The sequence below is a fragment of the Pelodiscus sinensis genome, chromosome 1 (genome assembly GCF_049634645.1).
Source record: "Pelodiscus sinensis isolate JC-2024 chromosome 1, ASM4963464v1, whole genome shotgun sequence".
Lineage (NCBI taxonomy): Eukaryota > Metazoa > Chordata > Testudines > Trionychidae > Pelodiscus > Pelodiscus sinensis.
Window position 1 is genome coordinate 303,895,762 of NC_134711.1, and position 21,519 is coordinate 303,917,280.

General features: G+C 43.3%; 1 protein-coding gene across 2 annotated transcripts in view; it reads right to left on the reverse strand.

The window, feature by feature from the left end:
• Positions 1–292: 292 nt before the first annotated feature.
• Positions 293–21,519, reverse strand: part of TRPC6 (transient receptor potential cation channel subfamily C member 6) — a 163,266-nt gene continuing 142,039 nt past the window's right edge. Inside the window, exons 10-12 of one of the 2 annotated variants that reach the window (XM_075919281.1) lie at positions 11,223–11,306; positions 7,441–7,513; positions 293–4,268 (exon numbers count right to left, since the gene is read on the reverse strand). In XM_075919281.1, coding sequence (XP_075775396.1) covers positions 4,117–4,268; positions 7,441–7,513; positions 11,223–11,306 — 309 coding nt within the window. In that variant the 3' untranslated portion in view covers positions 293–4,116. Of the gene's footprint in view, positions 4,269–7,440; positions 7,517–11,222; positions 11,307–21,519 lie in introns of both variants that reach the window. The other variant, XM_075919280.1, reaches the window with a different exon arrangement.

Below are 21,519 nucleotides of genomic sequence, written 5' to 3' on the forward strand. Positions count from 1 at the left end.
CCTGGGATTAAAGTGGTGCATCACCACTTAGCATCACTCCAGATGAGAGGCAATGTGGTTTGGGGCGCTCAGCTTGCTATGAGGGATTTGTGTTTTATAGCCCCATCAATAAGGGCTGCTGTTGTGTTAGGGATTTGTGTTTGCACTAATAAAGGGTGCTTTGCTTTGGAAAGAATACTGCTTATGTCAATCATTTATTGGAAGGCTGCACTGATGTACTATAATTTCTTAGCTATCCTGGAGAGCCATACCTGAGGAGAACAGATTGGGTATAACAAGTGAGCTACTTTGAGGGAAAATCTTTGGGGGATATTTAAATTGCTTTTGGTAGATGATTGTTTGCTAGCAAATTGTACTCTCCAACCATCTTTGATTTCTCACTGACTTCAAAGTAAAAGTAGCCAAAGTTATCAACATGTTCAGACAATGTGTCACACAGGTATTTTGAGTCTGGTACATTTTAATTTCTCTCATAATGTATTTGGTATAGTGTTCATTTGAATTATTACACTGTCTGTCACATTACATTTGGCATTGTTCTGCTTCAAAATATTCTTCCATCAGTAATAACCACATATAAAATATCTTCATTGAATAAAAAAATCCGTATGCATATGTTCATGAAATACAGTATGTACATTACAGTCCTTCAGTTTTAAGGAAAGTTAAAATTCGGGATGAAACATTTACAGTGTCCACTTGCCCTCTGTAATAAAAATATTTAATAATGCCTGCTTTTGTCTTTTTGTGAATCTGTTTTCTAAACATTTCCCTCATGTTAGATTTATGCAGTTTCAAGGTTTAATCATGATTTAATATTACATGTTATATATCCAAATTGTAAATTAGACAGAACATCATCAAGAAGTTTCTAACATTGAAAGGAGAATTCTGTTTCAATTGTTATCTAAAGATTCTACCGGACATATTTTCAAAAGCACGTGTGAATTTTGGAGGACCTGATTTGGACAAGTTAGGCCTGATTTTTAGAGGAACTTAGCACGTTGAGCTGAAACTGGAGTAGGAAATGCTAATAATTATCTCTGGAATTCAGGCCCAAAGTGTTTGAAGTTGGACACTCAAAATCAAAGTCTAATTTTGGCCTAAATATAGGCCAGGATTTTCAAAGGGCGTGAAGGATTTATGTGCCCAACTCCCATTGACTTCCAATGGGAGTCAAAACCTTAACTGCTTTAGGTTCACTGGTCAATATAAAATCTAGGCCGTAAAGCCTGAGACAAATAGACAAGGGCATTCTCAATGTTTGCAGTACCCCCTATCCTCACAATAGGGTATACTGCAGATGAGATCATGCTTTTTAATTATCTAAGGCAAGTGATTAAGGATAGGGGTGGCTATTGTGTGTCCCACAATTTTCCCCAGCCTTAGCCACAATGGTTTCATGCATAATTATAACAACACTGTTCTGACACCTCTGAAAACCCTTTTCCTTCTCCTCCCTGAGAGAGGCCCTTTAATGTTTCTAAACCCTGAGTTCACTGAATCTGAGGCCTGCAGTACAGAGTTTGTCCCACACTTTCCATTACTAGCTGAGTTGGTAAAGCTAAAAAGTTTGACAGAATCACAGAAATGTTATGTATCGAAGCTGATATACTCTTGGAAGGGTAACCTTAGTAACAGCTAGGATTGCCCTGCACAAAAGACTGAAACTGCACTCCTGCCATGTACTTATTCCAAAATAATTATGACTTGGCCAACAAGATTATCTTTCAGCCACTCAACAAGAAACTAAACCCTATAATCTGTAATACATTTTGTGAGCATTAAAGATAGGTTATGATACTTTCTACAAAAAAAGTGAGGGGGAGTGTCTCAAAGTTTAATTTAAAAACTATTACTGTCGAATGGTGATTTTTCTTTTCATTAGAAATGGGCCCAAATTAAACACATTATTTAAACTTTGAAGATGTTCGTATCTGCATTCAATATCTTCCCAAATCTTAAAGAGTTATCATCTAGAGCAGGGGTCTCAAATTCATGGCCCACAGGCCACTTATGACCTGGGTAGTTCCACAATCTGTCCCATGCATGGTAGCTGACACGTGAGTCCCTGTGGCTCTGGGGGAAAGGGAATCCATACTCTGTTCTCAAGTTCAGCCTCTGCTCTGCCCTTTCCCCCACCATTATATCCATTCCCTCAAGCACCTCACCTGAGGAATGCAGCCTCAGGAATTACCAGTACGCCTGGTGTAGGATGGCAGCAGGGGTCATCCCCACGTCCCTATACTCACAGCAGTGGCAGGAGCTGAAGGGAAGCAGAGTGATGCAGCAGCATTGGAGCAGAGTAGAGAAGATGCTATCTCCCAGGCTAGCTCGGTTGCTCTGCTTCACCGTGGGCCCAGCTCAGGCTGGCTTGGGAGATGGTGGCAAAACTGAATAGCCTTCTGTGTATCTCCAATTCACCACAGCTCCCATCAAGTGAGCATGGGGGAGGCCCAACTGCTGCTGCTGGCCTCAGCCAGTCCAGGGCCCTGCAGGCTAACCTGAATATGAGGGACCATCCTGTCCATAGGACAGTTGAGGCGGCCATCGTGGAGCCTCCCAAAGGCACAGGGCCTGAGGCAGCCATGCTGACCTGTCCTATGGACAGAATGGCTCTGCACACACCTCTCCTGGGGCTACATAGACATGGCAGCAGCAGTGCAGAGATAGCAACTGGAAGCTGCTTTAGTTTTGCTGCACTACTGTTTATGGTGCCGGGAGAGGGTGGTGGTTGCGGGAGGTTTAAATCATCGTGCAATGGCCATCAGGGCTGCAAGATGTGTGGGGATGGGAAACGCACATAGACACATACATCCTACTTGTCCCCTGGAGTCCTGTCCGGAAGGGGTGCCTATTGGCCCACAGGGGTACGTCTACACAGCAATATTATTTCAAAATAACTAGCATTATTTCAAAATAACTTAGTCCATGTCTACACAGCAGGCAGTTATTTCAAAATAATGTTGAAATTCTGTTAACCTGGGGGACTTCTTACTCCAACTCCTGTAATCCTCATTGTACAAGGAGTAAGGGAAGTTGGAGGAAGAGTGCTCTATTTCAAAATCAGTGCTGTGTAGATGCTCCCAATGTCAAAATAAGGTATTCCTAAATAAGATACATAACTGAGGTAGCTCAATTTGCGTAGCTTATTTTGAGTTAAGCCCTGCAGTGTAGACGCACCTGCAATTTGAGGATTGGCACTGTCCTTAAGGTAAATTGAGTTTGAGACCCCTGACCCTAGAGTAGGATTTGGTCCTTCTTAGATGGAAGTGACAGCAACATGGATGTAAACTCCTCTGAAACTGGGGAATGTTCAGAACTGTGTATTAAGACATTACAGAAATTTGGGGAAGTTCAGAATATAGAAACAGATTAGAACTTCTTCAAGATTCAGATGGATTGAAGGTTTTGCTTTGGGCCTCCTCAATAGCTTTTCAATAAAACTTTGTGAAAGGAGTTCTTCCTGGCAGGATAGCTCAGTACTGATTTGTTGAAAAAAATAGAGGGATGAGTGGTAAGGAGGCAGCTCACATGATGTCATGACTAGAAAACATTTCAAAATAAATTACATTCATTGCTTTGAATTTCATTTCCAAATTGAGCAGAAAGGGATTTTTGTACTTGGGAACTTTTGAAAAATAAATGGATTTTGATATGGGTGTGTGTGTGTGGGGGGGGGGGGGGTAAATTAGGCATTATATGCCTTCTTCTCTTCTATTTCATTCAATTATACTTATGCATGTTTTTTAAAGTAAGGAAACAGAAAATATGATGAGTGGTACATGAGGAATTCTGATTTATAGAACTAACTGTTTAAATCATTAATGGATGATCATCTTGAGCTTTGATGCGTATATTTGGAAAGAGGTAAACTGCATACTGAATCACGTATGATTATTTTTCCAAAAGGGAGTAAAATAAATATATTTTTCTCAAATGACTCTTTTGTCAATCAGCTATGTAAAGGTTTAGCCAATTGCAGGTTTTAGAACTGGAATAATTTCATTTCTTGATCTATTATAAAAATGTGAATTTAGCTTGAGAAATTAAGGGAGAATAAATATGGCTTGAAGTGAAGGGGTGACTTTTTGCTTCGTTGCTTGAATGTTTAGGTTAACTCCTGCTTTCTTCCTCTCTGGGCTCCATTGAAAGTTTCTCCGCAAGCTTTCTAATGAGTTCTGCCAGGTCTTCTGTGTTCTGAGATTTTTCCTCAAGAAGTTCGTAACGGAGACTTGAGATGTCCTGTTTTATTTCCTTCAGCTCACCTAGGAGAGAGAAGATTAAAAGTTATGAAGCAAAAGAAAAGCAGAGTATAATCAAAGTTTTTATGGTAACTGTAATTTAGTGCTAGACCATCACGTGCATGGATTTCCTCTGTCTAATTAGAAAGGGTAGGAAGTTCAGCTGCCTCCATGGCCTTGTGCTCTCTCTGAGGTCAGGATCCACATGAGGAGATGGGACAGTCTGGGATGAGGAATATGGGAGTGATAGGGGACACATCATATGTCCAAAGAAGGAACCTGCTCCATGCATATGAATCCTGCTCCATGTAGCCAAGGAGCTTGGTATGTTAGTGCCAAGAATGTCAGAGCCAGCTGACAGGGAGCAGGGGATCCCAGAAGTATCAGATGTCTATTTCTTTCCACAGATTCCCTTGATTCTGCACAATTTGTGGGCAGAACAGCAGCTTTTTCACATAGGGTGGGGGGTGGGGGTACAACCACAGAATGATTGGGGGCAATGTCACAAAGAAAACCTATGGAGTTCACTCTCTCCAGAGGCAATTCTTTGGGAAGTGTTGTACTTTTGTGGAAAAGGGCGATATTAACTCAGTTTGAAATATTTTATTTTATAAAAGAGATACATCAACTAATGTTGATGTAACATGCCTGATTTAACACCACTGTAACAAATTCCATGAATGAATGTCTGTGAATAAACTACCAGTGTCATCTTATCAGAAAACTGATTCATTTAAGAACAGTTTTGAACCAGGCTTGTGCATAAGAAAATGAACCCCATTTATTAGAAGATAGATGTTTCCTGCTTAAAGAAAGAGAACCTGGCTCTGAACTGAAATAGTATACTAGATTTCCATTAAAATATCACTAGTTTAAAAACAATGGCTGGCTGTGATAGCCAGCTTTTTCCTTCTCCCTTCTGCGGTGCACCCAAACAGATGACAAGCTTTCATGTTTTTGATCATTGGCAAATAGGCAGAGGCACCTGAAGAGCTAAATACTGCTGAGCTGCATTTCTCCATAGCTATGGCTACATCAGAGAGTTTACAGTGACACAGCTGAACCAATATTGATGTGCAGTTTTAAGCTCTCTCATATAGCCACTGTAAGGCCTTGTCTCCATTTATCAGAGGATTGACACTCCATTGATCAATCTTCTGTGGTTCAATTTAGTGAGTCTAGTAAAGACCTGATAAACTGAATGCTGAGGATGCCCCCCTCGAAAGTGGTACTCCTTTCTGTCATGAGGAGTAAGGGAAGTTAACAGGAGTGTTTCTTCCATTGACCTCCCGCTATGGGGCCACCCCAGAAAATTGATGCAAGGTATGTTGACTCCAGATATGCAATTCAAGTAACTGGAGTTGGGTATCTTGCATCAATTTATCTCTGCCAGTGTAGACCTGACCTAAGATGACAGGAAAGAGCTCTCCTCTCAGCTTAATTACTTCAACACCCACAAGCATCAGTAGCTGTGTCAGCAGGAGAAGCTGTTCTGACTCCACAATGCTGTGCACATTGGCACTTAAGTGGAGGTGGCTAATTCATGACCCGAATGAAATAACATACATTGATAAAATTTGTAGAGGAGCCATAATCTTTATCTGCATCATCTCCTGAACCACAGATAAAGAACTTTAGTACAGAGGCATAGCTCTACATTAACTTTCCAGGTACAAAGGAGGCAATATTCTGCCCAAAAAGGCAGGGCCAATGCATATCTATGGATGGAGAAAGGTGAGAGAAGAAGTGCAGCAGTTCTGTGTGGTGGTCTGCAGAACCATTTGCTAGTACAGGCAGTCCCCGAGTTATGCGGATCCGACTTATGTCGGATCCGCAGTTATGAACGGGGCTTTTCTCGCCCCGGAGGATGGGAGTGGCGGGACGCCCAGATGCGCCACGGTCCGCCGCCCCCATCCTCCGGGGCGAGAAAAGCTGCTCCCCTTCTCCCTGGTCTGCAGGGAGACGGGGAGCAAAGCCTTGGAGCACGCCCACAGCGGGACAGCCCGGGTGCACTTGAGCTGTCCCCCTGCGGGCGTGCTCCACGGCTTTGCTCCCCGTCTCCCGACCAGCAGACCAGGGAGATGGGGAGCAAAGCCTGGGAGCATGCCAACAGTGGGACAGCCACGGAGCGCCTGGACTGTCCCGCTGCTCGCGTGCTCTGCAGCTTTGCTCCACGTCTCCCAGGTCAGCAGACCAGGGAGACGGAGCAAAGCCGTGGAGGACTTGGGCGGTCCCTCCACCCCCGTCTCCCTGGTCTGCTGGGGGGGGGGGTGCGGCTAGTGCTCCCCCCCAGCAGACCAGGCTTTTCTTGCCTACCCCTGGGGTAGAGCAGCTGTGGTCAGTTTCAGCAGTGGCTGAATCAGGACGCCTGGGGCAAAGCAGCTGGGGTGCTGCTGGGTTGCTCCAGTAGTGCCGAGGAGCCGCACTACTGGAGCAACCCAGCAGCACCCCAGCTGCTCTGCCCCAAGCGTCCCCAAGTCAGCCGCTGCTGAAACTGACCAGCGGCTGACTACAGGAAGCCCAAGGCAGAGTTGCTCTGCCCCGGGCTTCCTGGAATCAGCCGCTGATCAGTTTCAGCAGCAGCTGACTTGGGGATGCCTGGGTTTCCTAAGTTGAATCTGTATGTAAGTCAGAACTGGCGTCCAGATTCAGCCGCTGTTGAAACTGATCAGTTTCAGCAGCGGCTGATGCCAGTTCCGACTTACATACAGATTCAACTTAAGAACAAACCTACAGTCCCTATCTTGTACGTAACCCGGGGACTGCCTGTATATGCAGAGAGCTGGCTAGAGTCTTTAAATCACATTAAAAGAAGCTACAATCTATTAAATATGTTCCCAGTAATACTTTTTCATGTACAGGATTGCTATCATTGCCACAAGCATACATGTGATCCACACCATGAAGAATGCAAGGGACACCCATCCCTACTGCCTTCCCAGGCCCTCCCTGGAATTGCCAGCCCATCTTAAGTTGGGGGCCACCCAAATATCCCATGCTGGCTAAGCCACTGTTTTATAATAATTTACTATTCTGATCACTTTTATTTTGCCATGGTTGCAAGGCCTTTGAGATGTGATTGTCCTAAAAACTTTTGGAAATGCTCTTCCAAGTCAAAAACCTCATAATCTTTTTTGAGTTGCTTCTTTTGATTTTGTGATTAACTTTGAAATGGTGATCAATATGCTAAACTCACCTTCATTGACTTCATCATTCTCTTTGTCAATCTGAGCTTTCAATACATATCTTTTAATGAGACGCTTCATTATCTTCTAGGTCGAGGAAGGAGAAAAGAGTTAGAGTATTCAGAGCTAGACCTGTTTTGCTTTGATTCTGAAATTCCAAGACACGTGCTTTGCCAATATTTTGCTGCTGTAAAGCTAGTCTTGCATTTAACTCCTTTAGTCCATGACATTTGCCAGGATTAAAGGCCTACTATGTATAAAAGAAACACGACAGTTTCTACTTTTATTTAGACTATTAATCTGAAAATTAATTATCCAGTACATGTGTATATATACAAGATGACAAAAGTGGAAACATCTTACTAATGATTACATTTTCAATTAAAATAAAATACACCAAAACCAGACTCTATGGGACCAGTTTATGCCAGCTGAGGATCTGATCCTTAATCAGCACTAATTCCTAAAGAACTTTGCAATAAATATATTGTTTCCACACAATATTTCATTATACTACATTATTTATGCTTTCAAACGCCAGACTGAGAAAATTTCCTGAAGTGCTTGGTTCTAACATTTAATGTGATGTAACTGTACTTCCATGTGAATCCAGTATGATTTCGGTCTCTTTCTAGTAACTAGACCATATTGACAGATGCATGAGTCTGATGAAACCTCAATTCTAACAGACCTTAGGGCTACGTCTACATTGGCTGCCTATTACAGAATAGGCATGCTAATGTAGCACTTGGGAAAAGGCAAATACGCGGGGGATTTAAATATCCCCCACGGCATTTGCATTTTCATGGCCGCCGCTTTTTTCCGGCTTGTTGTAGATAAGCCGGAGAAAAGCGTCCAGACTGGCACGATCCTCTGGAATAAAGCCCTATTCCGGAGGATCTCTTATTCCTACTTTCAAGGGCTTTATTCCGGAGGATCGCGCCAGTCTGGACGCTTTTCTCCGGCTTATCTGCAAGCCGGAAAAAAGCGGCGGCCATGAAAATGCAAATGCCGTGGGGGATATTTAAAGAGATCTTCCAAAAAAACTTGCCTTTTCCCAAGTGCTACATTAGCATGCCTATTCCGTATTAGGCGGCCAATGTAGACGTAGCCATTGTGCTTTAGGAAGTAGAGGCTCATATTTTAAATCAAGTAGACTAAATTCAATCCACATAGATGATTGTACCAGTGGCATCATTACATAACCATGTTTGCAATGTAGCTGACACCGTGGTATATTTTAATAATACAGAAATTCCAAATAAAAAACCACATAGCCTAATATTCATGGAGAAAGTTCTTAATAGCCATCAGCCCATCATAACTTGATTGGCCATTCCAAAGGCATCACATTCTGGGCTAGACTGTATCCTCTGGTATAACCTACAATCGGGGGGGAGTCACACTACTCCAACAAGAGTACCAGCAGGCTTTCTCTCTCAGGGTATATCTACACTACCACCCTAATTCTAACTAGGGTGGTTAATGAAGGCAACCGAAGTTGCAAATGAAGCCTGGGATTTGAATTTCCCGGGCTTCATTTGCATCTTGCTGGGCGCCGCCATTTTTAAATGTCTGCTAGTTCGGACTCTGTGCCCGCGGTTACACACGGCACAACTAGGTAGTTCGGATTAGGCTTCCTATTCCGAACGACCGTTACTCCTCGTGGAAATTCAAATCCCGGGCTTCATTTGCAACTTCGGTTGCCTACATTAACCACCCTAGTTCGAACTAGGGTGGTAGTGTAGACATACCCTCAGAGATTTAGAGGGGTAGCCAAGTTAATCTGTAACTAGAAAAACTTAAAAACAATGAATTCATTGTTTTCAAGTTTTGCTGTCTCAGAGATGAAAGAGATCCTGAATAGTCCATCTTCATACTTGCTACTATACACTTTTGTAGGAGGTAGCTATGCCTAGCCTATGTCTATGCCACACACCATTAGCACTGAGGTGTAGCAGAATGTGTAACTGCATGCCAGAGTGCGATGCAGGCTGTATCCACTCTGAGGCTAAGTCTAGCCTGCAGGCTTCTTTTGGAAGAAACTTTTCCGGAAGAGATCTTCCAAAAAAACTTCTTCCGAAGAGAGCGTCCACACTGCCAAAGCACATGGAAAAAGTGATCTGCTTTTTTGAAAGATAGTGTCCACACTGAATGGATGCTATCTTGCATTTAAGCTGTGATTATTATTGATGGCATGGCCACGAGGGCACTTGTGCTTTTTCCTCTTTCCTCTTCTTCCAAAAGAACTCCTTCCCCGTCCATACATGGGTTTTTCCGAAAGAGCTCTTTCCTCATAGAAAGAGGATAACCAATGTCAGAAAAATCCCTCTGTTCTTTTGATTTTTTTTTGAAAGAATGCAATTGCCGTGTGGATATCATTGAAGTTTTTTCGGAAAAACAGCCATTTTTCCAAAAAAACTCTGTAGTATAGACATACTCTGAGTGAACTGGTATGTAGTTATGTGGAGCTATTTGTCAGGGAAAGATGCTGACAGGGGCTAGGTAGTTGGGAAAGTATCTATGTCTTTCCTCCCTGTGGGAGCCTCTCTCTGCCTCATGGAAAAGTGTCATAGCAGGGATGTGTCCAATCCTTTTCCACTGCCAGACCCTTTCCACACTGCTGGAGCCTTTACCCTTGACAGGAAAACACTCCCCTAGCAGGCAAGCAGCAGGACACTACACTTCTAAAATAGCAGCATAGACAGGGAGGTACAGTTTGTTTGAGTAGAGAGCCTGGAGGATACATATCCACATCTTTACACACTTAAGACAGGCCTCTCTAGCTACACTGCTATTCAGATCTGTGTTAAGTGGGCTTTGCAGGCACTACCCTAAGGCTAAGAAAAGCCAGAAAAAGATATGCAAATTGTGTACTGCAATGTGCGTATTTTTTTCCGCTTTTCCTCCGAAAGAAGCTTTTCCAACATTTGGCCCATCTACTCGGGGCCAAATGTCAGGAAAAATAACCTTCTTTTGGAACATCCCTTCTTCCTCATAGACCAAGTTTTACAGGAATGCTGAAAAAACGTGTCTACTTTTCCAAAAAAAAAATTAGAAAAGCAGACGTGTTCCTTGGTCGTAGCAGAGCTTTTCTGGAATACCTTCGGTATCCTGGAAAAGCTCTGCAGTGTAGACATAGCCTAAATGTTGCCAAATAAGTGTGCTGTGAGGACATATCACTTCTTATTTGGCAGCCAGTTCTACTTGTCCCTTTCCCACCCCTTGTGGGAAATGACTATATGAAGGAAATGACTCTGAACTTCTCCAAGTGCAGGAGTTGTAGTGATTTCTGGAGCTTATGTGGACTGGCCTAAGACTCCTAACATACTCCTTCTCCACTGTGCACTCTTAAAGACAGACTGAGGACCTCTTGAGAAGCAAAGAATACATACAATGTACCATAAGAATATGGAATTAAGCTGATAGAGATTTGTAATTCTTGAGGGATAAGAAAGAAAAAATGTGTCACATAAAATTAATCTGGATTAGTTTACGACCTGGATTTTTTTTCCAAAAGGAATGCTGCTGATTTGCATGGTATCACTGAGACATCAGTCTTTTCCTTTGACTAAAATTGTTTTTCATATTAGCCTTTAAAACATTCCACTCAGAATGTAGCGTATATGAAGCATTCTACCATAATCATGCACCCAACGCAATTATTCTGGATTTACATCTACTAGATTTACTTTGGAGTCACACTATAACTAATACCACAATTTGTATTTAAATATTTAATCTGATGGTTTTACTCCTTTTTCAATGCAAGTTGTATTAAACTATCTTTTACCTGGTATTGTCGTGGAGGATTACTTAAGCTATTTAAATGGAGATCATCTGTGCTTCTTATACTTGATTGCTTACTTTGTCCAATCTAAAATAAAAAAAGATTGATGAGCATTAGCAATAAATTTAAGGATTATTTGGTTATATTTTCTCGTGTTCAAGCATTCTGCAGCAGAACATTCACTTTTAGAATTAATGGTAGGGGTGAAGGTTAAATTTCAGGGGTGAAATCCTAGCATTATTGACATCAATGGCAACACTGCTATTACAGTCAATGGAGACAGCATTTCACCATGCCAAGTCACTTTAACTCATCTAGATCTCACATGTAACACTCAGAATTATAATGCTAAACTTTTAGGCTTAAGAACTGGAATCCACAAAGCCTGAATTAGGAATCCAGGCCCTCCATACAAACCATGATAAGATATAACACATTTAAGAATGGGCTCCACCAAAGCCAGCACACCAGGCAGCTCTTTGTCTAAGCTAGCCAATAGCCGATGCTGATATAATGGATGTGTTCTAAGCCCCACTGTTCACATGGAGTTAGGTGCCTATCTCTATTTGGGAACCACACTCCTTACACACCTAACTAATCTACACAAAATAGCTGAGAGATGGTGGAGGAGAACCTCCCTTATAACCTTTAACCCAGTTAGCATAGTAACCCCAGTATGTGAGAGACCCTGGTTTAAGTTCCCACCATGTCTTAACCGCTGTCCTTTGGGATACTCTGATGATGGGCTCTCTCAGTCTCTCTTCTTGAAGCTTTTCCACTTTGTTTTCAAATAATGAAAATTAATTCAGCTCATGAAAGAATGAGAATTTCTCTAAATCCAGTGATTAGGACATTCATCTGGAAGGTAAAGAAACCCTGTTCAAATTCTGTCTCCCTGTCAGATGCAGTTTGTGGGGGAATATACTACCTATTGGGTTAAAGGTTATAAAGGAAACCTGGTTCTTTTGTGTGGGAGTTAGGCATTCTGAGTGCATATCTGCCAGATTGGGCCCCACAGACAAGGTAGGCAGGGCAGCATTTATGTTTACCTGGTTTAAAGCTCAAACTTGGGCTTAGGTGTGAGATAGGCACCCAGAGCCTATTGAGTCAGCAGTGTGCATGCTCAGCAACAGAAACACAGGTGGCTAGGAGACTTTTATAGCAGAAATCAAGGTAGTAAGTGAGTGTAGCTGCTTACAGGGCAAGAGAGCATCTAAGCAGGGTGAGATTTTGGTGGCCCATTGTAGCACCTAAACCTGATGTGCAGACAACTAAGTCTTTAATTGTTTTCCTGAACCAATGTCCCAATGAGTAGGTAACAACCAAATTAGCAAAGCACAAAAATGACATCCAACTAAAAAAAAAAGGAACATAAAAGAAAATTTCAGAATGGAATACAGGCAGCCCCCGGGTTACGTACAAGATAGGGCCTGTAGGTTTGTTCTTAAGTTGAATCTGTATGTAAGTGGGAACTGGCGTCCAGATTCAGCCACTGCTGAAACTGATCAGTTTCAACAGCGGCTGAATCTGGATGCCAGTTCTGACTTACATACAGATTCAACTTAAGAACCCCAGGCATCCCCAAGTCAGCTGCTGCTGAAACTGATCAGCAGCTGATTCCAGGAAGCCCGGGGCAGAGCAACTCTGCCTCAGGCTTCCTGTAGTCAGCCCCTGGTCAGTTTCCTGGTTAATTTCCTCCAATTAACCTTGTTATGAAATGATATCAGCTTTTTGTCATGGATTATTTAATATAGCTTGCTTCCTAGAATTCAAAAGCAAACTTTCCTTTCACATCCACTGTAAATCCAAAATAATGCCAGTAAAATAATGAAGTTACCCTAGTGTAAATAAAGCAGAATTTTCCTGTTGTTTTTATGCATCAAAATATTTCTTAGTTTAACTTTGTGTGTATCTGTGAGATGGGGGGATTAACAGATGAATTATATAAGCAATATTTTTGTGTAAATAATTTCATGGTCTTGTTAAAATATGACTATTGGGTTATATAATATGATTATCTATTAGCAGTCTAAAAGAACTAAACATTGTTATAAATGTAAAATTATCTCTCTCGATATATACAGGCAGTCCCCGGGTTACATGGATCTGACTTACATCGGATCCCTACTTACAAACGGGGTGAGGCAACCCTGCACTAGCTGCTTCCCCCCAGCAGACCAGGGAGATGCGAAGCTAGCGCCCTCGCTCCCCCAAGAAGACCAGGGAGCGGCTTTTCTCAGCAGACACCTCAGCTTGAGAATAAAGGACTGAGGGAAGTGAGATGTGGGAGAATAAAACTGAGGTCTGGAGAAATGTTTGGCTAGAGTTTCCCCTACAATATGTACCAGTTCCGACTTACATACAAATTCAACTTAAGAACAAACCTACAGTCCCTATCTTGTACGTAACCCGGGGACTGCCTGTATATAAAAAAATTTCTGTGGGATGACAAAGTGATGTAATCACTTCAGTGTCCACAGGCTAGGGGGATAGGCATGGTCAAGAAAAGTCCCCCCCGCCCCGGTACTGTTCCTTCTGTCCCTGGAGCCAAGCCCCACTCACTGCCAGCCCAGACCTCTTCAGGCACATTGTAGCCCAGCCGCCAGGGACGGAGCCGGGCCTAGTGTGCTGCAGCCATGACCTGGCCTTCCCCAGCTGGGCCTGGTGCATCACAGCCTAGATTTCCGGTGCCACCAGGAGCAGAACCAGGCCTGACACACTGTGGACTGGTCTTTCTTGGCTGCTGAAGGCAGAACTGAACCTGGTGCATGCTGGCCCAGCATTCCTAGCTGTAGGCAGAGCTGGGAATGGCGTGCCATGGCCCAGCCTTACCCGACCTCCAGGAGCACAGCTGGGCCTGGCACAGCCTTAGCTGGGAGAAGGAGTGTTAGGTTTAGGCCATGGCCGGGGTTGTGGAGGGAGGAGAGAAAGGCCATGGGCTGGAGTGGCTGGGGGTGGAGGAAAAGAAGAAAGGGCCCAGACTGGCATGGCTTGGGGGGCAGAGAGGAGAAAGGGCCCAGGCTGGCGTGGCCAGAAGAGCAGGGAGGAAAGGAGAAGGGATTTGGGCTGATGTGGCAGGGAGGCGGGGGAGGGACAAGGGGCCCGGAATGGCGCGGTTGCAGTCTAGCCTTCCCTTGGTGGCCTGTGGCAGAGCCAGGGTTGCCTACCCCCTGCGAGAGGGGTGGTGGTGAACATAGCAAGCAGGGGGCACAGCCCCCAATTATAGTTTTAAAAACAAATAGTAGATATAATTGAATAATACATACTATAAATGTAGGGTAAACACAAGGGAAAAATTCAAACAGTAATCTCATTTATATTGTGCAATATTTTTTCCAGAGAAGTGGTAAAATTCTGGACTAGACAAAGTCCTTGAAAATGTGCTATCCAGCTGAAAAAATAACAGTTTTTTTCCTTGGCATTTATGACTGTGAAATACCCATGATGACAGTAAAATTCATAGTTCAATTCCACTCTTCCTCGTTGTACATATGGTAATACTGGTCAACAACTCACAATTAAAACTAGTTTTTTATAAATGTCTGTTCAGCAGAACTGAAACCAGTCCTAGTTTTGATCAAACTTTCATTGGGAAGGTAACTTGGGTCCAGGATATAATTTCCATTCAAAACCTCTGAGGGTATGTCTACACTGCAGAGGTTTTTTTTGGAAAAACAGCTGTTTTTCCCAAAAAAATTTCACTTACATCCACACAGCAATTGCATTCTTTCGAAAAAAAAATCAAAAGAACAGAGGGGTTTTTCCAACACCAGTAAACCTTTTTCTATTAGGAAGAAGCTTTTTTACGAAAGAGCTATCTCAGAAAAAGGCATGTGTGGGCGGGGAAGAGGGAGTTCTTTCGAATGAAGAGGAAAGAAGAAAAAGCACAAGTGCACTAGTGGCCACTCCGTCCATAGTAATCCCAGCTTAAATGTGTGAAAGAGTCCATTCAGTGTGGACACTATCTTTCGAAAAAGCAGATCGCTTTTTCAATGCTGTGTAGCTGCTCTCTCTCTTTTTTTTTTTTTTTTTGCTGTGTAGATGCTCTCTTTCGGAAGAAGTTTTTTCGGAAGATCTCTTCTGGAAAAGCTTCTTCCAAAAGAAGCCTGCAGTCTAGACATAGCCTAAGAAAAATGAAAATAACACAGTAACTTGAACCAGAGCCTATGTTATTCATGATTGACGTAATGACAGGCCATTGGCTATTCTACTAGTGGAGCTATTCCACTTTGTAAAATAATTAAATATTCACTGAAGCAGGAACTATAACCAGTGCCATAAATACTGTCTATTTCAAATTGAGTAAATCTTTTCCCTCAGTTTGTGCAAATAATTTTAAAGGTTTGCCCCAGTGAGTAATAGGAAAACGTATTAAAATACTGAAAATAGTCAGAGAGTGAGAAGGTGTTAATGATGAAAGCTAAAATTTAGCAAATAATTAGACCAGAATTGGTTTTGATCAAAACCAGTAGGTACTTCTTTCTACTTCAGAGTTTTATATGATGAATATTATGTTTCTGCATTTGTTTGTAATAAGTCTTCAAGGAAACCTCATTTAGTTGGGAAATCAAATAAAAAAATTTTGAGCTACAAGATATTGATTGCTTTTTGTTGGTATCTCTTATATATGTATTTATATACCGTATGTAATTATAAATGTCACCATTGTTATTATGGCAATTCTTGAAGGGTTTTTAAAGACAGTTTTAAATTAGAAAATAAAGCTGTGATGGATAGGAGGCATGCTGGCCAGCAACCAGTGACTAAGGGTACGTCAACACTGCATGCTTATTTCAGAATAAGCTATTCCAGAAGATATATCCAAAATATCTTATTTCAAAATATCATGGCTATACTACAGGGAAGCCTCAAAATTAGTCTGAGGCAAGCTCCCCTAATGTGGATGTACTACCTTGATTTAAAGCCCCAGGAAACACTGGAGAGAAATTACTTAAAATGCAGAGGAGCGTCCACACACAAGCCCTATTTTGAAATAGCTATTTTGGAAGAGGAGGTATTCCTCATGGAATGAGATTTACAGAAGTTGGAATAAGCCATCGGTTATTTCAAATTTATTTTAGAATAACAGAATTGCTATGTAGATGCTTGCATTGTTCTTTTGGAATAATGTCTGTTATTCCGAAATAACGGTGCAGTGTAAATGCACCCTAAAGGGTAAAACTCAGGTAGCTAGCAGGGGGTATTGGCAAAAAACCAGGAAAGCCAATGGAAAAGACTGTTGAAATTTGAACTGTTTCTCTTTGTATGAGTTCTAAGTTAAGGGCTGGAGGAAGCAACATGTAGTAATCAGAATTACCATGCTACAAGGAATATTAGGCATGGGAGTTAAATGGGCCTTAAAGTACAGATCTGCATGGATGGTGAATAGAGAGAAAATGTGTATTTAGTCACAAACAGGTTATTTTTCTTTAGTTTGTTGTTTGGTAAGATCTTCGCTGTGTAAAATCCATGTGCTCCCCTCCATTCATTATTTAAGCCAAGCCCAGAGATATCATTTTTCTCTCTGTGTTTTCATCTTCTCTTTTCTTAGTTGCTCAGTAACACCTAGCAACCAAGTATGCTTTACCAAGTATATCTTTTGGTTTTGTTATTAAAATCACCTTTTTTAGGCGATGATTTGATTCTTCAGTCCTGAAAGAAAACAGGAGGTCTGTATATGCATGCCTAAGACTGAGAATTCAGTTATCAGAGATTGCAGTCGGTTTTCTTCTTTTTCTGAGCTCTCTTGTGGTAAAAGATCTTGGGGATACCCCCTCTGTAAGAAGACCATGTGGTTCCTTCTTGGGTTCAAGAAGAAAGGGATCTCTTGTTTCACTTGGTGGTGGCAGCTACCTCTCAAGGCTAGGCAATCTATGACTCTGGGGAGTTTTTGTAAGCAAAGCCTATAGAGGCAACAGGGCCGCCCTTAGGCATAGGCAGAATAGGCAGATGCCTAGGGACCCAGTATTTCTGGGGCACCACTCTCCCAGGATGGACGGAAGCAGTGGAGCGTGTGTAAGCAGGGGCTAAACTACTGCCTGCTATCAGCCAGCTAAAAGGAGAGCTGCCCTGGGGGGTGGGTATGCTCACTCCAAGGCTGTGTCTACACTGAGGGTGTGTCTAGACTGCAGGCTTCTTTCGAAAGAGCCTCTTTCGAAAGATCGCGTCTAGACTGCAGGCGGATCTTTCGATAGCGGAAATCCGCTTTTTCGAAAGAGAGCACCCAGCGAGTCTGGATGCTCTCTTTCGAAGACAGCCTCTTTACATTGAAGAACGCCTTCCTTCGAAAGAAGAACTTTCGAAGGAAGGCGTTCTTCCTCGTGAAACGAGGTTTACCGCCATCGAAAGAAAAGCCGCGTTCTTTCGAAATAATTTCGAAAGAACGCGGCTTGAGTCTGGATGCAGGGGAAGTTCTTTCGAAAAAAGGCTACTTTTTTCGAAAGAACCCCTGAGTGTGGACACAGCCTGAGTGATCTTGCGCAAAAGCAGCCGCTCTTGCACAAAAACTTGCTGCCTGTCTACACTGGCTGCGTGCTCTTGCGCAAGTAAACTGACGTTCTAATGTATGAAATCAGGGCTTCTCGCGCCAGAACTCTGATGCTCCCACTCAGGAATAAGCCCTTTTGCACAACTGTTCTTGCACAAGAGGCCAGTCTAGACAGGCAAAATGAATTTCTTGCACAAGAAAGCCCTATGGTTAAAATGGCCATCAGAGCTTTCTTGCACAAGGGAGCATTTACACTGCCATGGATGCTCTTGTGCAAAAGCACATCTCTTGCGCAAAAGCACATGCCAGTGTATATGCTCTCTTCTGGAAGAGTTTTTGCAGAAGAACTCTTCCACAAAAGAGTTTTTGTGCAAGGTCACGCCAGTGCAGACGTAGCCCAATTGTTTAGCTCTGCAAGATAATTAACTGTTAACTGTTGATATGTAAATATTGCTCATGCCAGGAAGGGGAAGGAATCCGAGATGTGGTTATGTAAATCCACTTCAGCTAGGGCTGATGGAGGATTAATGTTGGAATGGAATGTGGTGTATTGAAAATAATTTGGGGCTGTTGTGGAGGTCACAAATCATGCTACCCCTAAATGTGGGAACTGTAAATATGACACCAGTGCTTGCAGGAGAGATACCATCATTGTAAGAGGTCTCAGAGGAACAAGCCTCCCCCCCGCCAGAGTTGAGTGAACTGAGTTGGGGTGGAAAGGGCTTGAGGGCTGAGTCAGCCTGCTTCATGCCTGCCAGGTGGGAGAGCTGAAAGACTGGCTCAGCCTGCCCCTTTCCCCGTGGTTAATGGACAGACCGAAAGCAGACTCCATGGCTATGTCTACACTGGGCCACTTATTCTGGAATAACTTGCCGCTTTTCTGGCATAACTTGCCAGCTGTCTACACTGGCCGCTTGCTTTTCCGGAAAAGCAATTACGATCTACTGTAAAATTGTCAGTGTTTTTCCGGAAAAACTATGCTGCTCCCGTTCGGGCAAAAGTCCTTTTCTGGAAAAACTGTTCCGGAAAAGGGCCAGTGTAGACAGCACAGTAGTCTTTTCCACAAAAAAGCTCCGATCGGAAAAATGACGATCGGGGCTTTTTTCCGGAAAAGCTCATATACATTGGCCATGGACGCTTTTCCGGAAAAAGTGCTTTTCTGGAAAATCATCCTGCCAATGTAGACATGCTTTTTCCAGAAATACTTATAACGGAAAACTGTCCACATTGCCTGCCCGCTCTTGCACAAGGAAATTTACAGTACAGCATGGTAAGAGAGGGTTCCTTGCGCAAGAGTTACTCTCTTTTTTATCAGGTGTAAGCCCTCTTGCGCAGGAGCTCTTGTGCAAGAGGGCAATGTGAAAGCTCGGCAGGGATTTCTTGCGCAAGAAAGCCCTATGGCTAAAATGGCCATTAGAGCTTTCTTGCGCAAGAGTGTGTCCACACTGCCATGGGAGCTCTTGCACAAAAGCACAGCTCGCACATGGCAGTGTGGACGTTTTCTTGCACAAGACTTCTTGTACAAGAACCCTTGCGCAAGATGTTCTTGCGCAGGAAGCTGCCAGTGTAGACGTAGCCCAGGGCTACGTCTACACTGGCAGCTTCTTGCGCAAGAACAGCTGTTCTTCCATAAAGACTTGCCGGCTGTCTACACTGCATGAGCATTCTTCCAGAAGTAAATTTACAGTACAGTGTGGGAAAACAGGGCTTCTTCCGGAAGAGTTATTCCTACCCACAAGGAATAATCCCTCTTGTGCAAAAGCTCTTCCAGAAGAGGCCAGTGTAGACAGCAACATGAATTTCTTGCACAAGAAGCCCCTATGATTAAAATGGCCATTAGAGCTTTCTTGCACAGGAGAGCGTCTATACTGCCATGGATGCTCTTGCGCAAAAGCACATGTCTTGCGCAAAAGCACATGGCAGTGTAGACACTCTCTTGTGGAAGAGTTTTTGCACAAGAACTCTTCCACAAAAGAGTTCTTGCGCAAGAAGCTGCCAGTGTAGACGTAGACCAGGAGTAGCACAAAGGTGGCCTTGCCACAGGCTCAAGGAGGGGAGTCATCTGGATAATGTGTCAGGGTCTGCACTGACTGGAAAGAGCTGTAAGTGGGGCATCTGAAGTTGGGTACAGAGAAAGTTTGGGTAATTGAACTCTGTTGTGGTATTTTCCCAAGATAATGCCATGTGACTTCTCTCTCTTTCATTAAAAGTTTCTTTTCTTCACTCTGTGCTTGCAAGTGGGGAAGCATTGCCTCTCAGAGGCGCCCAGGGGTATGTGAATTTCCCAGGCTACTGGGTGGGGGCTCAAGCCGGTTCTGTGTGAGATGGACCCCTAGGCTATGTCTACACTGGTGGCTTCTTGTGCAAGAACATTTTGTGCAAGAAAACGTCCACACTGCCGTGTGCGAACTGTGCTTTTGTGCAAGAGCATCCATTGCCGTGTGGATGTTCTCTTGCACAAGAAAACTCTGATGGCTATTTTAGCCATAGGGTTTCTTGCGCAAGAAATCCCTGCTGAGCTTCCACACTGCCCTCTTGTGCAAGAGCTCCTGAACAAGAGGGCTTACACCTGTTAAAATAGAGCGTAGCTCTTATACAAGAAGCCCTCTCTTACCACGCTATCTTGTACATCTTCTTGCACAAGAGCAGGTGTGCACTGTGGATGCTTTCCGGAAGAACAGCTGTTCTTGTGCAATAACCTGCCAGTGTAGACATAGCTCTAGATATTGAACCCGGCCCTAGTTGCTGCCAGGCCTACCCGGTGGAAGGATTACACATGTAACAGCAGGGCTGGGTCCTAGAGAGGGCTGAATGTGCTGCCTGCAGCACAGTCTGAGGGAGGGGATTGGATGCTGGGGTCTCTGGAAAGGGAAAGGAAGGGGATACGGATGGAATTGCAAGTCAGGCATGGGGCTCCAGTTTAATAATCCTGCTTAGGACACCATAAATCCTAAGGACGGCCCTGAGAGGCAAGGTATTTAAGGTCTCTTACGGGCCCCCATCTTCTGCACTTAGGGTATGTCTACACTAACCACCCTAGTTTAGACTAGGGTCGCTAATGTAGTCATATGAACTTGCAAATGAAGCCCAGGATTTAAATATCCCGGGCTTCATCTGCATATTCCCGGGCACCGCCATTTTTAAATACATGGTAGTTTGAACTACCTGCCCACGGCTACACGCGGCACAGGCTAGGTATTTCAAACTAAAGCTCCTCATTCGAACTACTGTTACTTCTCCTGCAATGATACAGTCTCGCATGATATTCTTATCAATAAACTAGGCAAATACAACTTAGATGGGGCTAATATTAAGTGGGTGCAAAACTGGGTGGATAACCATACTTAGAGAGTAGTTATTAATGATTCACAATCCTGCTGGAAAGGTATAACAAGTGGGGTTCCGCTGGGGTCTGTTTCGGGACCGTCTCTCTTCAATATCTTCATCAATGATTTAGATATTGGCATAGAAAGTACGCTTATTAAGTTTGCAGATGATAACAAGCTGGGAGGGGTTGCGACTGCTCTGGAGGATAGGGTCATAATTCAAAATGATCTGGAAAAATTGGAGAAATGGTCTGAGGTAAACAGGATGAAGTTTAATAAAGACAAATGCAAAGTGCTCCACTTAGGAAGGAACAATCAGTTTCACACATACAGAATCGGAAGTGACTATCTAGGAAGGAGTACATCAGAAAGGGATCTAGGGGTTATAGTGGACCACAAGCTGAATATGAGTCAGCAGCGTGATGCTGTTGCAAAAAAAAAGCAAACATGATTCTAGGATGCATTAACAGGTGTGTTGTGAGCAAGA